Source organism: Xenopus tropicalis, chromosome 1, assembly GCF_000004195.4.
Source record: "Xenopus tropicalis strain Nigerian chromosome 1, UCB_Xtro_10.0, whole genome shotgun sequence".
In the NCBI taxonomy this organism is placed as follows: domain Eukaryota; kingdom Metazoa; phylum Chordata; class Amphibia; order Anura; family Pipidae; genus Xenopus; species Xenopus tropicalis.
The window spans coordinates 137814868-137832297 of record NC_030677.2 but is presented as its reverse complement, the minus strand read 5'-3'; the positions used below and the strand labels follow the sequence as shown (position 1 = coordinate 137832297).

The 17430-nt window shown below is 40.4% G+C and overlaps 1 protein-coding gene across 2 annotated transcripts in view; it reads left to right on the top strand.

Moving 5' to 3' along the window:
- The first annotated feature begins 835 nt into the window (after window positions 1–835).
- Window positions 836–17430, top strand: part of shc3 (SHC adaptor protein 3) — a 54342-nt gene continuing 37747 nt past the window's right edge. Inside the window, 4 exon segments of one of the 2 annotated variants that reach the window (NM_001100264.1) lie at window positions 836–975; window positions 1384–1411; window positions 2275–2902; window positions 15842–15912. In NM_001100264.1, coding sequence (NP_001093734.1) covers window positions 2369–2902; window positions 15842–15912 — 605 coding nt within the window. In that variant the 5' untranslated portion in view covers window positions 836–975; window positions 1384–1411; window positions 2275–2368. 2 annotated transcript variants of the gene reach the window in all.

Genomic DNA, 17430 nt, shown 5'->3' with positions numbered 1-17430 from the left:
ATTATCTATATGTTGTGCAGTTAGCTCTGGCCAAGTGAAAAAAATTACTCTCTGAACATTGCAATACTTCCTGCTTCTCAGAGCTAAAAAGGCCCATAGGTTTTGCATAAAAGCATGTCTTAGCTGTAAAATCTTTGTGCAACACAGAGAAGAAAAACTGCAACTGAACTGTAAAAATGAACTATAAAAACATCTAAGCAAATTAGTGTCAGGAATCCAATGCTTTTATTAGTTAAGGGGGGTGTTTGTATAAATGGTGCCCACCCCCAATATTAATTAAAATCAATTACTGCATGAGTTCAGTTTTGTAATATTGATTCCTGTTCAGAGTGAATTATATTTTATATGCTAAAATGCTATTCATGCAAGCCTTGATATAATTTAAAATAGCAGTGTTAGCAAAGGGTTAAGTTCGCTTACATTCAGTGCAGACTGGCAAAGAAAAGGAAATCGTGTTGTAAATCAAAACCCAGTCTGTCAATTTAACTTGTGCTTGAATAGGCATGTTAAAATAAGCACATTCGTGAATGAAGCTGCCTTTATTAAATTCATGTTCAAGAAATCTGTCTTTTTTAACACTAATTACACCCTGTGTTTTTTGAACGGTGTACTTTATGTTTGTGCAAAGAACCCGTATCTGCTTGTCTCGGTGCTGTTAAATGGGATTAAATATTGTCGTGGGAAGGATGCAGCCTGTGATCAAAATGGTCTCTTCCACTATTTAGCCAACCTTTGTTGAATGAGTCATCCAAACAGTCTCTCATTGGATGGAATGGTTAGCACCCAAGGGATTGCCAGGCAGGCGCTGCATGGCCCTGCTTCATTCACAGAATTACTGGTATGCTAGCCAGCCCTTTCATTCACATAAATAGAGTTCCATTCACATTTTGCAATTTTTATTTGTATCTAATGAAGAGAGACATTTGGGAACAATAGGGCTTTCTTTGTTAGATAAGACCTGAAACAATCTGTGATGTGAGTATTTGCTGTTGCTATGCTAACAGACAGAAGGGTAAGATGAATGCTGTGTGGATACTGCAGCGAGTTGCTGTGTGCTAATGAAAGGCTATTCTGCACATCACTAGAAACTCGCTCTTATATTAAATAGGACATTTCCATTATTCATCACTCCTGGGAGCTTAGGTGCTGACTTGTTTCATACATCATAAATAAGACTGACAAAATACATGAATTTTAAAGTTTATTTAGTGCATCTTGTTCTTCATGTGCTGCTTTATTATTACTGAAAGAATGGGAAACCTAGTAAGGGATTGTTGAATTGTACTGCTTCCTTTCTAAACAAGTTATCCCTTGTTTGTCACTTTTTAACATTGTATTTATTAATTCTGTGTTGTGGAACATACTGTGCTCCAAATGATCTAGTGGATGAATGGTGGTGGACACTATACTGGTAAGATTTTAATATGCATTGGCAGTTTCAAATGTTTGGGTATTTTGAGAATGCTAAATGATTTTCCTGAAAAAAGTGCAGCCTTTTTTTTTTAATATATTGGAAATAACTATTTACATCCAGACTTGCATTCAAATGCCTACTCCTACGCCCATTATGTACCGTAACCTAATATTTATTACCAATAGAGCACTGGATTTTATTTGTTTTTCTCTATTGATCTTATCATGGAATTTCTAAAACAAATTGTTGTGCTTTTGTCATCCTAATGTGAATACTATTTTTAGCAATTCTGTGCAGTTAGTGCCATTTTCACCTTTTTATATTTCATTAACATAAAATGTATGTGGAACTGTAAGTGTATTTAATACTTAATTAATACTTATTGGGTTTTATGTAGACAATCAGCTACTGTGCTTTACAGGTAGACCAACATAGTTGATAGAGGTGTGCTAAGGTTTGGGAAAGAAGGGACAGATTAAAAAGACTAGAAAAAAATGATGTGTTTATGAAGTTGGGGAGAAGAAATTTGAGAATTGATTGGTTCTAGTGTGCTGTAAGTGGGTGGATTTTTTTGTGCTACAGGAAGTGATTTGCAGCGTTCACAGAGCCTTTTGTTGAAAAGGGTCTCCTCATTTGTGTGAGTCATGCTTTTGCTGTGAGCGAGTTGGCAGCTCTAACCAGAATTGGAATGTCATAGAGAACTGTCTGCTTCTGCATCCATTCTACGTACATCTACAAGAACAGACAGATTCAATTTTATTTTGTTTGGTTTTTTTTATCTGGACAGTTTAGCACAGGTTTTCAAGTGTTTTTTTTCTTCTAAATTGTTATAGTATTGGCTTTCTTAATCTCTCTTACAGGTATAGTTATGAATGCCGGGATATGTTAGCAACTGTCATTTTTAGATTGGCAACAGATTTGCCAAAGCATATGAATAAAACGAGATAGAAGGGCATGCTTCAACGTACCAAGTATAACCGCTTCAAGAATGAATCTGTGACACCAGTGGACGACCTATTGCACAACCTGTCCATGAACAGTAAAGTCACCACTGTAGCCGGAAATCCAGCTTCACCACCCTGCTCAGCACCACCTGACGTGCTGCAAAAGGACCAAGAAAATGGACCCACCACTCTTTGTACGTTCATCCACAAAGTGTCCAACTTAAAACTCTCCAGTTCAGGCAGCCTGTTGGGTATTAAGAACCTTTCCTCTGCAGTAAAGGAGCTTACAGGTTCCAAGTTACAGGGGAGCTCTCCAGCACTAAGCATAGCAGCAGGAGCCACGGAGAACACATGTAACCTTGTCTCTACCCCGTGTTCTCAGCAGGACTTGAACAAGATGAGCACAGGGAAAAAAACACCAGAAGAAATGCATCAGGGAGGTGAGGATTGGAATCAAAGTAGCAGCTTCGTCAATAAACCTTCTCGGGGATGGTTGCACTCGAATGAGAAGATCCTGGGACCTGGAGTGACGTACATTGTGAAGGTTGGTCTGCTTCTTCCTTGTTCTTCTTTTTTATCAATGAACAGTTTGCTCTCGATAACAGCAGAATCATTCAGTATATAACGGCTCTGTCAGTGGCTGTATATTCCGATCTACAGCAGAATGATTAAACATGCAGTTCACATGTAAATGCTTTACTGTTGTGCTTACCAGGAGTAGGAGCATTCTGTTTTAGCTGGTAGCTTATTTCCTTGCAGTGTGAAAAGAAGTGTACGTTCCAAATATCAAGGGCTTCTGTTCTGCTGGATATATTTAACCATATGATATGAGACAAGCCTTAATGAATGCAGCGCTGCTTTCCAGTTAGACATTACTATGTTAATAAGAGCATTGGTTAAACAGTTACAGAACAATCATGGGATTTTTGTGGTTGCATAGAAATACTGCCTTGTAAACAATAATGTTACAATGATATTTTTTTATCCTGCTGTACAGGAGCTTTTTTTTTGAAGCACAGTAAAAAGATGTATGTTTACCATATAGTGCAGTTAAAATCGCGGAAGACTTTCTTTGAAGGCTAGGTTAATATTTGCAATCGTATATTATACCCACTCTTATGCTTCCTACGTGATGATTTTCCTGCTTGTTCCCACACATTCTCTATTCTTAGAAAGAAAAAGTCAGGAATATTGATATAAACCTACATAGTGCTACTTCTTCCAAGACTGGTTTTATCCTTAATGGTTGCATTTATAATAATTTCTAATCAGAATAATGTATTTTATTGGATTTTTAATAAGAAAAATGTTAAAGCATTATGCTGGCAAAGAGCAGAGGCTCTTTACCAGAGTTTTGTGCCTCTCAGTAGAAGAGGATAAGCTTACTTGTGTATCATTCCAAATAACAAAATAGGCATTAGCCACTGGTTTGGTGTGCACTTCTTGGTTATAGAGACCTATAATATGCAGCCTAGTACTGTCCTAAACTGTTTTGTCTAGGTGCTAATTCTCCATTGTGAATAATCATTTTTACATTCTGGGGATCCAGAGAAATACGCTTTTGAACACTTTTTTATTCATTCTCTGATAAGATCAAGTAGAGGATATTATTTTTCAAAACAGAGGCTTGCATTTTCTACTGTGAACGATCTTAAACTGGCTGGCTTTTCTAGTCCTAACCCCGTAAAATAAGCTGCAGACCAGATTCACCATATTTCATAACAGGTTTTTAAATATGTTGAATAATGATTAATTGGCTGTTGACATGGAACAGGTTAATTTTGTGGTTTAAATGTTGTTCATACTGTATTCGGATTTATTAATATCTAAACCAGTAGGTGCAATTCTTCGCCAGTTGCTGCTTGGAGATAACGATAAATTTAGCCACACATTACTGTATTGTATTGCCCAGTAAAATCCCTTTCATTTTATGAAAGGGAATTTATCATAAATCTCATAGCAAGGGTTTTCCCTACATGTTAAAGTTTATAAAATCAAACCGTGAAATCTTTTGAGCATGGATTTATTTCGAAAGGGCATTTTATATATATATTACAAGAGTATGTCAAGAAAAAGTACAAGGTTTGCCTATATTTCTTTGTTTTGCATATTTGAATAAATATAGCAATAGTATAGAAGGGTTTTTTTGTAATGGTTCACTTTAAGCCTTGCCTTTTATTGAAATAATTCACCTTAGCAATAATCACGGCTTATGTTTGAATGCTGAGGGAGTGTGTAGCCAAGAATAGATCTTATCTATAATGTAGTGTAATGTTTTTATCACTTGGTCTAGCTTTTTACTGTTAAGTATAAAAATACTAGAAGTCAGTGAGAAGCTAAATACTAAATATAGTTACATTCAAGTTTATGTGCATAGATGTAAAGAGATAAGAGGAAGGAGGTTCATGTCCCATAGAGCTTACAATCTATGTGGGTAGAACACCAATAAGGATAAGTGCTGAAGGACAGGGCCCCAATGTGGGGTGTGTGTCCAGCCCTTCAGTAGCCTGCAACTCTGAATGATGAGCAAGGTACAGGGTGGGTAGGGGACAGGAGGGGGTCGCCTATGTGCTTTCCCCCACTTGCCCCTTTTGAATGGACAGTTTCTTAACAGAGGAAGTGCTCCATTCAGAGCTTAAGGTGGCCATACACTGTAAGATCTGCTCATTTGGTGAGGTCGCCAAGTGAGCTAATCTTCTCCCGATGTGCCCACCTATGGGTGGGCAATATCGGGTTCATTTGATCGCTTGGCCCAAGCGTCAAATGGTCGAGTTAAAATGGCGGGCATAAGCGCTGTCGATTCAGGGACCACATCAATGAGCCGATGTGGTCCCACATCTCATGGAACAAATAAACCTGCCTTATCGAGATCTGGCCAATTTCAGGCCAGATGTCAGTCATGGAGGCCCATCAGTGTTACCCATACAGATAAGCTGTCAAAACGGTCTAGAGGACTGATATCGGCAGCTGAATTCGCCCACCTAAAAGGTGGCCATACACGGGCCGACTATAGCTGCCGATATCGGTCCCTTGGACCGATTCGGCAGCTAATCGGCCCGTGTATGGGGAGAGCAGAGCGGCCTGGCCGACCGATATCTGGCCTGAAATTGGCCAGATCTCGATCGGCCAGGTTAGAAAATCTGGTCGGATCGGGGACCGCATCGGCTCGTTGATGCGGTCCCCGATCCGACTGCCCCATTGCCGCCCACATAATCCGATCGTCTGGCCCCAGGGCCAAACGATCGGATTATTATTTTTTTTACCTAAATGGTCCCCGATATCGCCCACCCGTAGGTGGGGATATCGGGGGAAGATCCGCTCGCTTGGCGACATCGCCAAGCGAGCGGATCTGCTCGTGTATGGCCACCTTTAGTCTGCAGGTCTTTGTGCTCTGAAACATAGCACAGAGGTCTGCAGATAACTGCACAATTCCCCACACAGAGGACAAAGTGCAAAAATTTGGCTGATTGCATGTGGCATTGAGAATAACCCCTAATAACTGGCTAAGAAAGGTCCACCAACTTCAAATACTGTCCCCCAGTGGATTACAATGGTGGTCTCATTGCAGGCTTTGAACAAACATACTGGAGTATTTTAGGGGAGTCTTTCTCTCGCTATATATATATATATACATATATAAATGAAGAACAGAGTGCCGCACACGCAGGGACTTTATATAAGGAAATTTTGAGTGATCTTTTAGAACAGTCAGTTTGCCTTGGCTTGTGTGAAGTGCAGAATGCACAAAGACCCTGAACAGAAGTGCCTATTGAATGATCAGTAACAGGTTTTTGTGCCCCTTAGTGCTCTAGTATTTTCAGATTGAAAACTATCATGGATAAAGAACCTGTTTTGTGCAGTTGGGCTGTTTTGGGTATTAAATTAACCTGAGAAATGCCAATAATATAGGGAATGTAAAGCGCTGCATAACTTGCTGGCGCTATATAAATAAATGATGATGCACTATGTGCATCATCTTCTTGCCTTGCAGTTATACTTGGCAGGTAGCACTATTAGAGAACAGAGATGGCCTGTAGACTGCAGCACTTACTAGGTTAGGAGCCTGTGAAATAATGCGGGTGCTTCATGTGTCCAGATCATTGCACATGCTTCATACATCCACCTTCCATTCCCTTTGGATTTACGTGCACACAGTCTTCCTCTATATAGGCTTTCCTTGCAAGTTTCCTTCTCTTGAACATCTTCATGTCTGTTTTAACTGTCTTTCCTGCCCATCATCACCTTACTATGGCCTCTCTATTATTTACCATATACCAGCAGCCTCAGAGAGAATCAAATGCATGGGTTTGGTGATGTTCCCAGAAAATGAGGAGGGGGCAGGGAGGGCAATAAAGGTCAGTACAGTGAAGTAGTGACTGGAATGGTATTGGGTCAAAAGCCAGCCAATATCAAAGTATATAATTTTACTGCTAACCATGTGAAAAGCTGGAGCAACCAGAAATGGTTTGGTAGGTTCTTAAATTACATTTTATTATCTGAAGTGCTTGGGACCTGGATTTTCCAGAGATTTTTTCATAATTTGGATAACTATACCTCATCTCATACCTGTTCACGTGTTGTCTGCACCTGTTTATAAGTTTTCTTTATGGCCCAGGGGTCTCAATTGTTCTTATTGTTTCTTTCTTTGTTGATTTGTCTTAAAATGTATCTTTGCGGGTGGTGTTCCCTGTGCCTTGAGCAATATAAAAAATCCCAGCACCTAGGCTCAACACACAGTTCACTGCAAGGGAACCCAGTGTAAGGTGTTATTTTAGCTGATTACAGGACTGCTTTGCACTTTGCTCTCCCTAGAGCTTCTTAACAAATACAAGATAATACATACAGGGCACCCATGTCAAACCAATGTGACACTCTGATACTCAGTTTTATGTTGGATTGCATGTAGGTGTTATATAAGTAAATATTAAGATAAATTAAGCAATCTCCCACAGAAATAGCATTGTAAATCCATGAGTTAAAAAATGCAGTTAGAATACAAAGATATTTGTGTACCACTAAACATGCAACTGTTGCCCAGCAGACTGCTGCATAAATAAAAAAATAAATTTTGCTTATGGGTCAATACACACACCAGAAAAAAATGCATTTTCACTGTCCATACTGTATGCGTATCAGTGTGTGCACTGATTCTAAAGGTGGCCATACACGCACCGATATTATCGTACGAAACCTCGTTTCGTACGATAATCGGTGCGTGTATGGTATGTCAGCGAGCCGACCGATGTCGCAGGAAGCTGCTGAAATCGGTCGGCTCGTCGATCGGCCAGGTTAGAAAATTTTGATCGGGCGCCATAGAAGGCGCCTGACCAAAATTCTCCCTTCAGAGCTGAATCGGCAGAAGGAGGTAGAAATCCTATTGTTTCTACCTCCTTACCTGCCGATTCAGCCCTGAATGGTGTGTGGCGGATCTGACGATGTTTCGTGCGACCAATGGTCGTACGAAACATCATCGGATCGCCACGTGTATGGCCAGCTTAAGGGATTGATTACACAATTTTACATTTTAATCCACTGGAAAACAAGCAAAAGTATCTTAAAGTGTAGCTAGAAGACCCACTTTTTTACAAATGCTACCCCCACTAAACATCAGCATAAAGATAATTCTTAAATCCCAGATTCTCCCAGGTTCTCTAGACTGCTCAGACACTCACCATGTGATTGATTTATTGTGTCCATCTAAAGGTGGCCACACACGTTCAGATTTTAGTCTTCTTCTGACGAATGTTGTATATGGGTTGTACATTTAAATGCAATGATCTAAAACTTACATTCAGACTGAAATTGTAGGATAATCCCTAAAAATAATAAATCGGAGGATGTTTTGAACATGAAACAGTAGGCATACACAGGTCATGCCAAAGTGACTTCCTGGAAATACATTTTAGGTCCCCCAAGGATATAACATGTGAAGATTTTATCATTATCCAACTGAAATTTTCTAACCTGCCCAACTAACTAGATGCCATATTGCCATGGTACAAAAATTAAGAAGATAATTCTAAACCCCCGATTATATCGGTACTGTATGGCGATTTTCGATGTTCGTAGATCGTTCAATCCGTCACTAACGTTCAGGGCTGAAACGGCAGATAAGGAGGTAGAAACAATAGGATTTCTACCTCCTTCTGCCGATTCAGCCCTGAAGGCAGATTTTGCTCAGGAGCCTTGTATGGCGCCCGATCAAAATCTTTTAACCCGCCCGATCAGTGAGTCGACCGATATCAGCAACCCCCTGCGATATCGGTCGACTCGCCGACTTGCCATTCACTCACTGAATATCGTACGATGTATGGCCAGCTTAATGCCACTTGCCTGTGCTAATATCTCTTATGTTCTGTGTGCGCCTAAATCCACTGTGTCGGCCCAGGTGCAGTCACATGGAACGGATTTCTACGACAAAATCCGCTTTGTGTGTCTGCAACCAGACTGACTCATTGGATCCAGATGCAGACACAGAAGACAGGCCTTGTTTTAATTTTATATCCCCTAATGATGACCCTCTATTGGGTTCACTTTTGTATTGGGTTCACTTTTGACCATGTATTATGTAAAAATACCCAAGCTAAAAAACAGAGCAGAGCAGCAGCATAACTAGGCGCCATCTTCCATTCATTAGAAAATGTTTTGGATCTCACCACCAACATGGAACCTTCTTGAGCATGCATAGTTGGGGCTGATTCCTGGCACGTGTCATGTGTGAAACTCATAAATAACAAACCAAACTGTTTTGAGGAATAGCAGCAATAAGCTAGCCTTTTAAAACCACATCAAAATAAAACAGGAGACAGGATCTTCTAGCTTAATGCTGTTTTTATTTGGCTGAGAATGAAGCTTTGTATGTAAATCTTGTGTTATCTCAGTGTGTTTTGTATGATTAGCAGTCATGCTTCCTTAGGGCTGTGGCACACGGGGAGATTAGTCGCCCGCAACAAATCTCCCTGTTCGCGGGCGACTAATCTCCCTGAGTTGCTATCAGTTGCCATTCCACCGGTGACAATGTAAGTCGCCGGTGGGATGGCACACGCGGCGGCGCGATTTTGACAAATCGCCGAAAAACCACTTACATTGTCGCCGGTGGGATGGCAATTCGGGGAGATTAGTTGCCTGCGAACAGGGAGATTTGTCGCGGGCGACTAATCTCCCCGTGTGCCAGAGCCCTTAGGGTGAAGACACATGGAGCTACTAGTAGCAGCTACTTGTCACAGCTACTAAAATAGACAATGCTGATCATTTACTGATAATTGTCTCTACATGTGTTTTAGCAGAGGCAATTCTCAGTATTGTCTATGGCAAGGTATTTTCTGGCATTTAGTAACCGTGACAAATAGCTGCTACTAAGTAGCTCCATGTCTTCACCCTTAAGGGCCATGGCAGACGGGGAGATTAGACAAATCTCCCTTGTCGCAGGCGACTAATCTCCCCGATAGGCCATCCCACCGGCTTGAATGTAAATCACCGGTGGGACTGACTAATCTCCCTGTCTGCCATGGCCCTAAAGGGATTCTGTCATGATGTTATGGTGTACTTTTTATTTCTAATTTACATATTTTCTAGTTTATATAGCAAATAATTCACTCTACCATTTAACATTTTATTATTCATTTTTTAGTTGTGATGTTGGTGTGAAGGCAGCCATGTCAGTGCGTTGTGTCTGAGCTTTCAGAAAGACCCAGCGCTACACATTAGAACTGCTTTTAGATAACATATTGTTTCTCCTACTCCCATGTAACTGGAGGAGTCCCAAGCCAGACTTGGATTTCTTACTATTTAGTGCTATTCTGATATTTACTGGGAGCTGCTACATTTCCATTGTTCATATATTTGCAAATCAGGACATATACAGTATTGCCAGCAGTCCCAGTTTGTAAAGGGGGGCATCATTTAAATGTAATCTGCCACCATTGGTAAGATCTCTTGAGTTCTTCCCAACAAGAAATTCAGAGATAATTGTTAGCAGCTATAACCGTACAAGAAAATACATATTTATATATATATATTTACTGGATTGGTTCTTTTTTCTTAAGTTAGAAACACATTCCTCAAAGCCAGGGGTGGGCAAACTTTTTGGCTCACGGGCCACATTTACTCACCCCCGGGCCTGACCGGGCCAGGGCGGGAAGGGCCAGGCCAGCGTTACGCCCCCTTCGTCTCTTTAATTCCGGCACGCCAATGACACCAAGTCTCGCGTGATGAGACTTGGCGTCGTCGGCGGGCCGGATTAAAAAGGCCAAGGGGCTGGATGTGGCCCGCGGGCCGTAGTTTGCCCACCCCTGCTCAAAGCTGTACATACAAATACAAAATATTTATTGGAGCATGATTACTGGGAAAATCACACAAGGCATATCCTTCCCAGAATTCTCTCACAATCCTCCCACAGAGAGTTGTGAAAATCTGCTCATCCTAATTAGCTTTACCTATAATGGATGCGGTTTAATATCATGTCCTCTGTTGTTTGAAAAAAGGTCTGTTTTGTAGAAAAACAGTTGTCTCTTATTTATTGGGGAATTGGTCATGAATAGGCAGGATTCCCTGGTAACCAGGACTGTCAACTTATTGCTGCCCTGTAGCATTGTACACTGTACCATTAAGTGAGAGTGAGGTGCAAGCTGCTGCCGAGAGAGCACAGGGAATCTTAAAAAGACTGTAAGTTTAATTTTCATTTTGTATGTAGCTGTATGTGCCATAGCATGTTAACAAAACACCAAAAGGAGAGATAATTGAAGAATGCAGTCACTGCTTTCCCATGGTCTCAAATGGCCATTTAAACTATTTTTTTTCATTTTACTTCAGAACTTGTTGATGACAGGGACAGAACTATAGGAAGGCAAAAGAGACATGTGCTTAGAATGCAATGGTAGGGAGGGGGGCACTGGATATGTTTCTTTTCTGTCTTCCCCTAGCTTTGGCTATTTGTCCAGGATCAGGCGGACGAGTTGCATGTACTCACACACAGAGAGGAGTGGAGGTGAGCTGAGTAAATTCTGGGGTAGTGACACCTGTTTGGGTAATTGGTACAGAGGTTTGCCTTGGCCACCCTCAACCTTAGGCCAGGCAGTGGTTGTTGATGCATGGGTATAGGAAGGCTGGAACACAGTCCAACCATTGAAGCAGCTTGGTGAGAAACATTGTAGGCCATTTACATTGCAGAACAGTGTCCACAGTGCAAAAAAGTCTGTAATTGGCATTGTGTAAATTTCCTCAGGCCTCTGTGCTCCATTATGCCACCCTTCTGGCCCCCATCTAAGTCAGGGAGCAGCTGGAGGCACAGCCCACAGTGGAGCCCTGTCTTTACCACCTGCCCTAAGGCAAGATGGAGCTTATGCTTTAACAAAAGGGCACAGGAGCAGTTACTGTTTTCTAACCTCGCCTGCCTGTCCACAGTTAACAGTAAGTGATGTCATGACACATTATTTTGCTCCAGTCAGAGGCCTGTTAGCATCTGTATATGTTAAATTTATTATGCTTAAACCAAAAGTTTTATAAATATTGGGTAACGTGACAATATTGGGGGTGTTTGTGGGCAGCCAAAAGTGGTTGTAACCTTGAATGAGAGACTGGAATATGAATAGGGGAGCGACTGAATAGAAGGATAAGTAATACAGATGAATACTAACAATAAAACTGTAGCCTCACAGAACAATAGGTTTTTGGCTGTCAGGATGTCCCCCATTTGAAGACCGATTGCAAAGCTGCTGAATAGGACCTTCTATAACATACTAAAAGTAAACCTAAAGGTGAACCACCTCTTTTACTAAAAGTATTCTCCGCTATTATGAGTGCTGCTCATAAGAATCGCTGCCTACTTCCTTACTGAAATTCATTTATATGAACTTTAATATATAAGCAGCCATATGATTTATTTTGATATTTGTGTAATTTTAACTAGTACATGTTAGATGTCCTAATTGTTTTATATTCATTTTACTGCTAATAATTTTTAATTAGCTAAATATATATTTTTAATCACAGTAATTTAAGGCTCACTGCTTAATGTGTTATATTGTGGTTATTTGTTCATCAGTAATAATATCACTGAATATCTGCACTCACATGTAGAAGGAGCCTGGGAACAGTCCATCATTATAAGTGGTCCAAGGCTGCAAAGAAGGTCTGCTCTTACAAGGCTTACATATGTGCATTTATTTTGGGAGTAATAGATGTATCCATTAATTCTGCAGTGAGTGGTTAGGGTGATTAGGGTCCCCACTCATACGCATGGTGTCTTTATGTGTATAATTATAGGTAAAACTGGTTATTGAAGTGAATCAATGCAAGTATTTGAGGTGGCTCTTTAATAACAAGTTTTATCTTCCTGGATTTCTGAATGTGAGCCAGTTAGGTAAAACTGCCTGTGCTGGGTAATAATTTGGTATTTTCTTCCAGATCTCCATGAAAAAACTATATATTTTTCACTGCCCACTGATCTTAAAGGACTTTAATAAGTACTGTGCGTTGCCATAGCAGCTCCACTAATACATGGTTATATCTCGGTGGGATTGGGCCTAACACAGCAATACAGATACTGTATATAACATCAGTATGATGACAGTAGGACCAATAAATATGTACTGAAGTTGCTTTTGTCTACTGCACTAGTAGATGTTAATTTAGGGGCCACATATGCTTGAAGGCAGTAATACCCTGTACTTAACTGTTTCCACACTAGAAAACACAAGGGTGGTGGAAGTTGTAAAATCTAACATTACTTTATTTATTCTGTCAAGATTCACTCAGATACCAGCTTAAATAAAGGTTACACTTATCATTCAACAACAATATATTCTTCACAATTCAGACATCTCCTGACAACTTAAAAAGTCAGTTGTTACTTACATCTTCTGATCTCTTCTGTGTCCCTTCCCACTCTCACTATCAGCTTCCAGTGCAATTCTAGGGGCCCAGTCAGCACTCCCTCCTTTACAGAGCGTAGCACATGGCACCAGACATGCAAGGTCTCTGCAGTGGAGCCTTCCATTAGGCTAACTATCTACACCAACCCTGACTTCTTATTCCTTGATGGGGCATGAGCTGCCCATTCTTGCTGTTCTGTCTCACCTCAGACTACTATAGTGTGCTGTTACAAGAACTAGGCCTATGCTAGCTAGGTTCCCTCTACCATCTGCTGGTTAGGTTTCTTCTTCCCATGACTCACAATAAAGTCTCTGAGAGTCCCCTTTTTTATACTTTCTAAACTCTACCACCCAGTACTTTCTAGAAATGTACTAAAATTATTTTCTGTTGGCTAGCCCCCTCTAGAGGCCCCTGTATTGTAATTACAAATATTAACTTTTTACATGACTCTATCCATTTTTTGTGTTCCTGCAGAAAGTTAACAGCTGCCACAATGCTTTTCGGGGTACATATTGCATGATTGTTGTACACATGCTTTTCTTTTCCTACTCTGTGTTTTGGGTTTCAAATATTTTTCCCTTCTGACCTTTATTATTGCAGTAAAAGTATTCTTCACAGGCAACCTGAAATTATCAGCAGATAATGATAAAGTCAGTTAGAAAGCAATCATTAGAACTGCACATGAGCTCAAAGAGATCACTTTAAATGCGCTCCCATGTCCCAATGGGTTACTGCCTTTTAACTCATAGTCATAATTTACTAACCAATCAAAATCTTTGTGCCTCCATTATCTTGTGCAAGACTTTGTGCCTTATTGTGGCAACTGAGATTTTGCTGGTATAAATTCTGTGAGTATAGTATTACTGGAAAAAAAATGGCAAGTTGTGCTAATATTTTGCACTTTGCAGTGGAATATAGGGCACCCGCAAATCTCCATGCGGCACAACTTATGCACAGTATACCAATACAAGAGCAAGTTAGTGTCCATGCTAGTAAATCACTTGCCAGCAGGCAAGCTTAAAGGAATAGTTTAGTGTAAAAATGAAACTGAGTAAAACAGAGCTGACAGGCAGAAAAGGGGAGGGGGTGAGTGTAAGCTGCTTTTTCTTCCCACCCAAACCTACTCTCTTTAACTCTCTGCTTGCTGGAGGGAATTAAATGCTGATCAGCTCCCCAGTCCCTCAGCGCTTTCTTTATGCATTTCAGCACTCTCCAGGATGGGCCTTCGCTTAGGTGGAAGAGACCTGACCGGAGATGAGGTTGTAGTTAAAACTACAACTATCTGTAGCTGTGTAGTGCAAGTGCAGGAAATATGGATGCCAGAAAGGTTCTTGCTGTTGAACTATGAACAAGTTTATTGTCAGAGACAATGCAATGCAGGGTTATCACATACTCACACAAAAGCAGATGCTGCTTGATAAAACTCTCTGAGGAAGAAGAGAGGGTGTACACCGCTTTATCCCACCTCTTGGTAGAGTCTGGGCAGGGTAAATACACATTTCAGCTTGATACCCCTGTGGAGGTAGTCTGGGTAGATATCTGCTCCTTCAAGTTGATAACCCCTAGTCCTCCGGGTGAGTAGGGATCAGGGTCTTATTCTAACCTGTCACTATCTCTACTCCGTGGCCCTACACTGAAGCAACAATTCCGCATAGGACAAATACTCACAGATCTAAACTCTCCTTTGTTGGGGCTATTAACCTGCCCTTTCTTACTAGGTGCTGACTACTTCACTTTCCTAGAAAGTGCTATGACAAATCTGCTGTGCTTTCTAACCTCATTCACGGGGCCCTGTCCCCGACTTTTCTTAAGAGGGATGGTATCCTTTGGGGTATAATAGCTTCTGGGGCCTAAGGTCTGCTCCCAGGCTCAAGGGAGCTTTGCTTGGAAGGCAGACTGCAACCAAAGAGGAAGTCACACCCTCCTGCTAGACACTATATCAGTCTGCAAGGGGTGTGAACAACCTAACTAGACCAATAGGGAATAGTGGTTTAACTGTAACCTGAGTACAAGGGCTTTGCCAAATAACATTAGATATGTGAAGAGGTAGGGTTTAAAGCCATAGGGAGCTTAACCCTATGGGTCCCTACATTAGTTAGGCAAAAATGTAATCTGTATGGGCTGGATTGAGCAGATGTCTAACATAATAGCCAGAACTCTACTTCCTGCTTTCAGCTCTCTAAGCTCTTAGTTAGTCAGTGACTTTAGGGGGGCCACGTGGGACATAACTGTTCACTTAGTTTGCATTTGAATCTGCATGCTCACAAACTTACTGAACAGTTATGTCCCACGTGCCCCCCCTAAAGTCACTGACTAACTAAGAGTTTAGAGATATAAGTATTAAGTATTTCCTTTTTTTGTTTAGGATTTGAACATAACCTTACCATTTGTTATACAGCATTCCAGGGTTGGGCTTGATCACAGATATTTAGATATAGTCTTATTTTAGTCCTAAATATTATATACACTGTGAGCATCATGAAAACATGTAAATGTCTCTCCATTTTATATTTTAGGCATTGTAATGTTGCTTAATGACTTTTATGTTATGTTCTCTGAATACCGAGCAAATATTTTGGGTGTTTAATTAATCTTCCTAATTTGCTTGCAGTATCTGGGTTGCATAGAAGTTCTGCGATCCATGAGATCTTTAGACTTCAACACAAGAACTCAAATAACAAGGTAAGATAAAACTAAGGTAAATATTTTCTAAGATTTAGCTATGCAAGTCAGCTTGCAATCTTCAAACCCACTGCAGTTTTAGGTTTTGTGTTGTGTAGACAGCCATCTTAGGTCATTAGTCAAGATCCTGTGCTCATGTTAAATTCCAACATTAAATATAAAAAAATCTGCCTTCTCTTTTGAAAAAAACAGAATAGTATTGGTGCAGGATTCTGAAAAAATGATACTAATGTAAAATACAATCAGATTTTCACATTAATAATGTAGACCACCCTTAGTATCCAACCGTTTAGAAGAAAAAATCCTTATCCAGTGCTTTAATGAAATGGTAAAAGGGGCATCTGACCTGGGCCCAATGATTCTAGGTGCCCACTGTGCCTGTATTGACTTTACCCAGTAGTTTCTCTCACTCTCACCCTGTCTGCTTGCTGACCTGCCTCACCAATTAAGTTTTTAAGTGTGTCTCTTTGCACAAGTTTGTTTGGCACCCACCCTCCTTTGCTGATTTAAACGCGTACATGCGCTTTAGCAAAGAGGATGGCCTGCCTTATGGCCCTTACCTGCTTATGTTCCTCTCACTACCCACTCCTTCGCTGGTTTAAAATACACAAAGGGATTTGAGAACCTCCTATATCAGTGTAGGGGTAGAGGGCCTGACTCCCTTTCTGAATTACCTGCCACAGTGCGGTCCAAAGATTCCTTGTTCGGCCTAAATGTAAATGATTAGTGAATCACCATTCTACACTCCACCTATTAGCAGTAAGTTGGTGTGTTTGTGAAATGCTATTATACCTCAATGTTTTCTTGCAAAGGAGTATATGAATAATGGTAATCCGTAATCTTAGATCGATACTGGCATGTTCCTGTTGTTAAAAGAGATGTTAAAAAGTGATTCTCTCTTATCTCTGTCCCAATATTGACATCAGTTCCATGTGGACTGCCAGCTTGCAGGATGCTCTTTTTGGCACTACAGTTGTGTCTTTATGCCTCCAAAAATTTGGAGGCCATAAATGAGCACTATGGTCTTTAAATGCTATGAGAAAGAGGAGATTGATGTCATATACATTTTGTAACTCTTCATAATATATAACTATTATTTATGTACATTTCCACCAATGCTTTCTGTTTACAATGGATTATTTTATCTAGTTATTAATAAAAGGGAGTTTTAGCAAATTAAAAACTAGCAGAAACCATAAAAATATCTTTACATAATAAACACAGTCATATAAAGCTGTACAGCATTGCAGATATGACTGTACCCGGTATTAGTCATCCTAGCACCATCTGATGATATTTAAAGCAGATGGTGATTATGTTTAGGGGTAAAATCTATTCCTTTTCTCCTTCTATCTTCACATCAAGTTATGCAATATAATGCAATACTTCTACTTTCAAGCAGCACTATTGGGGTGTAAAACTTAAGCACTATTGATTTAAAGTCAGAGCCCAACTCATTACTAAAAACATTGCCATACTCAACAAAAAATGTTTTTTTCATGATTTTACAGAAAAAGA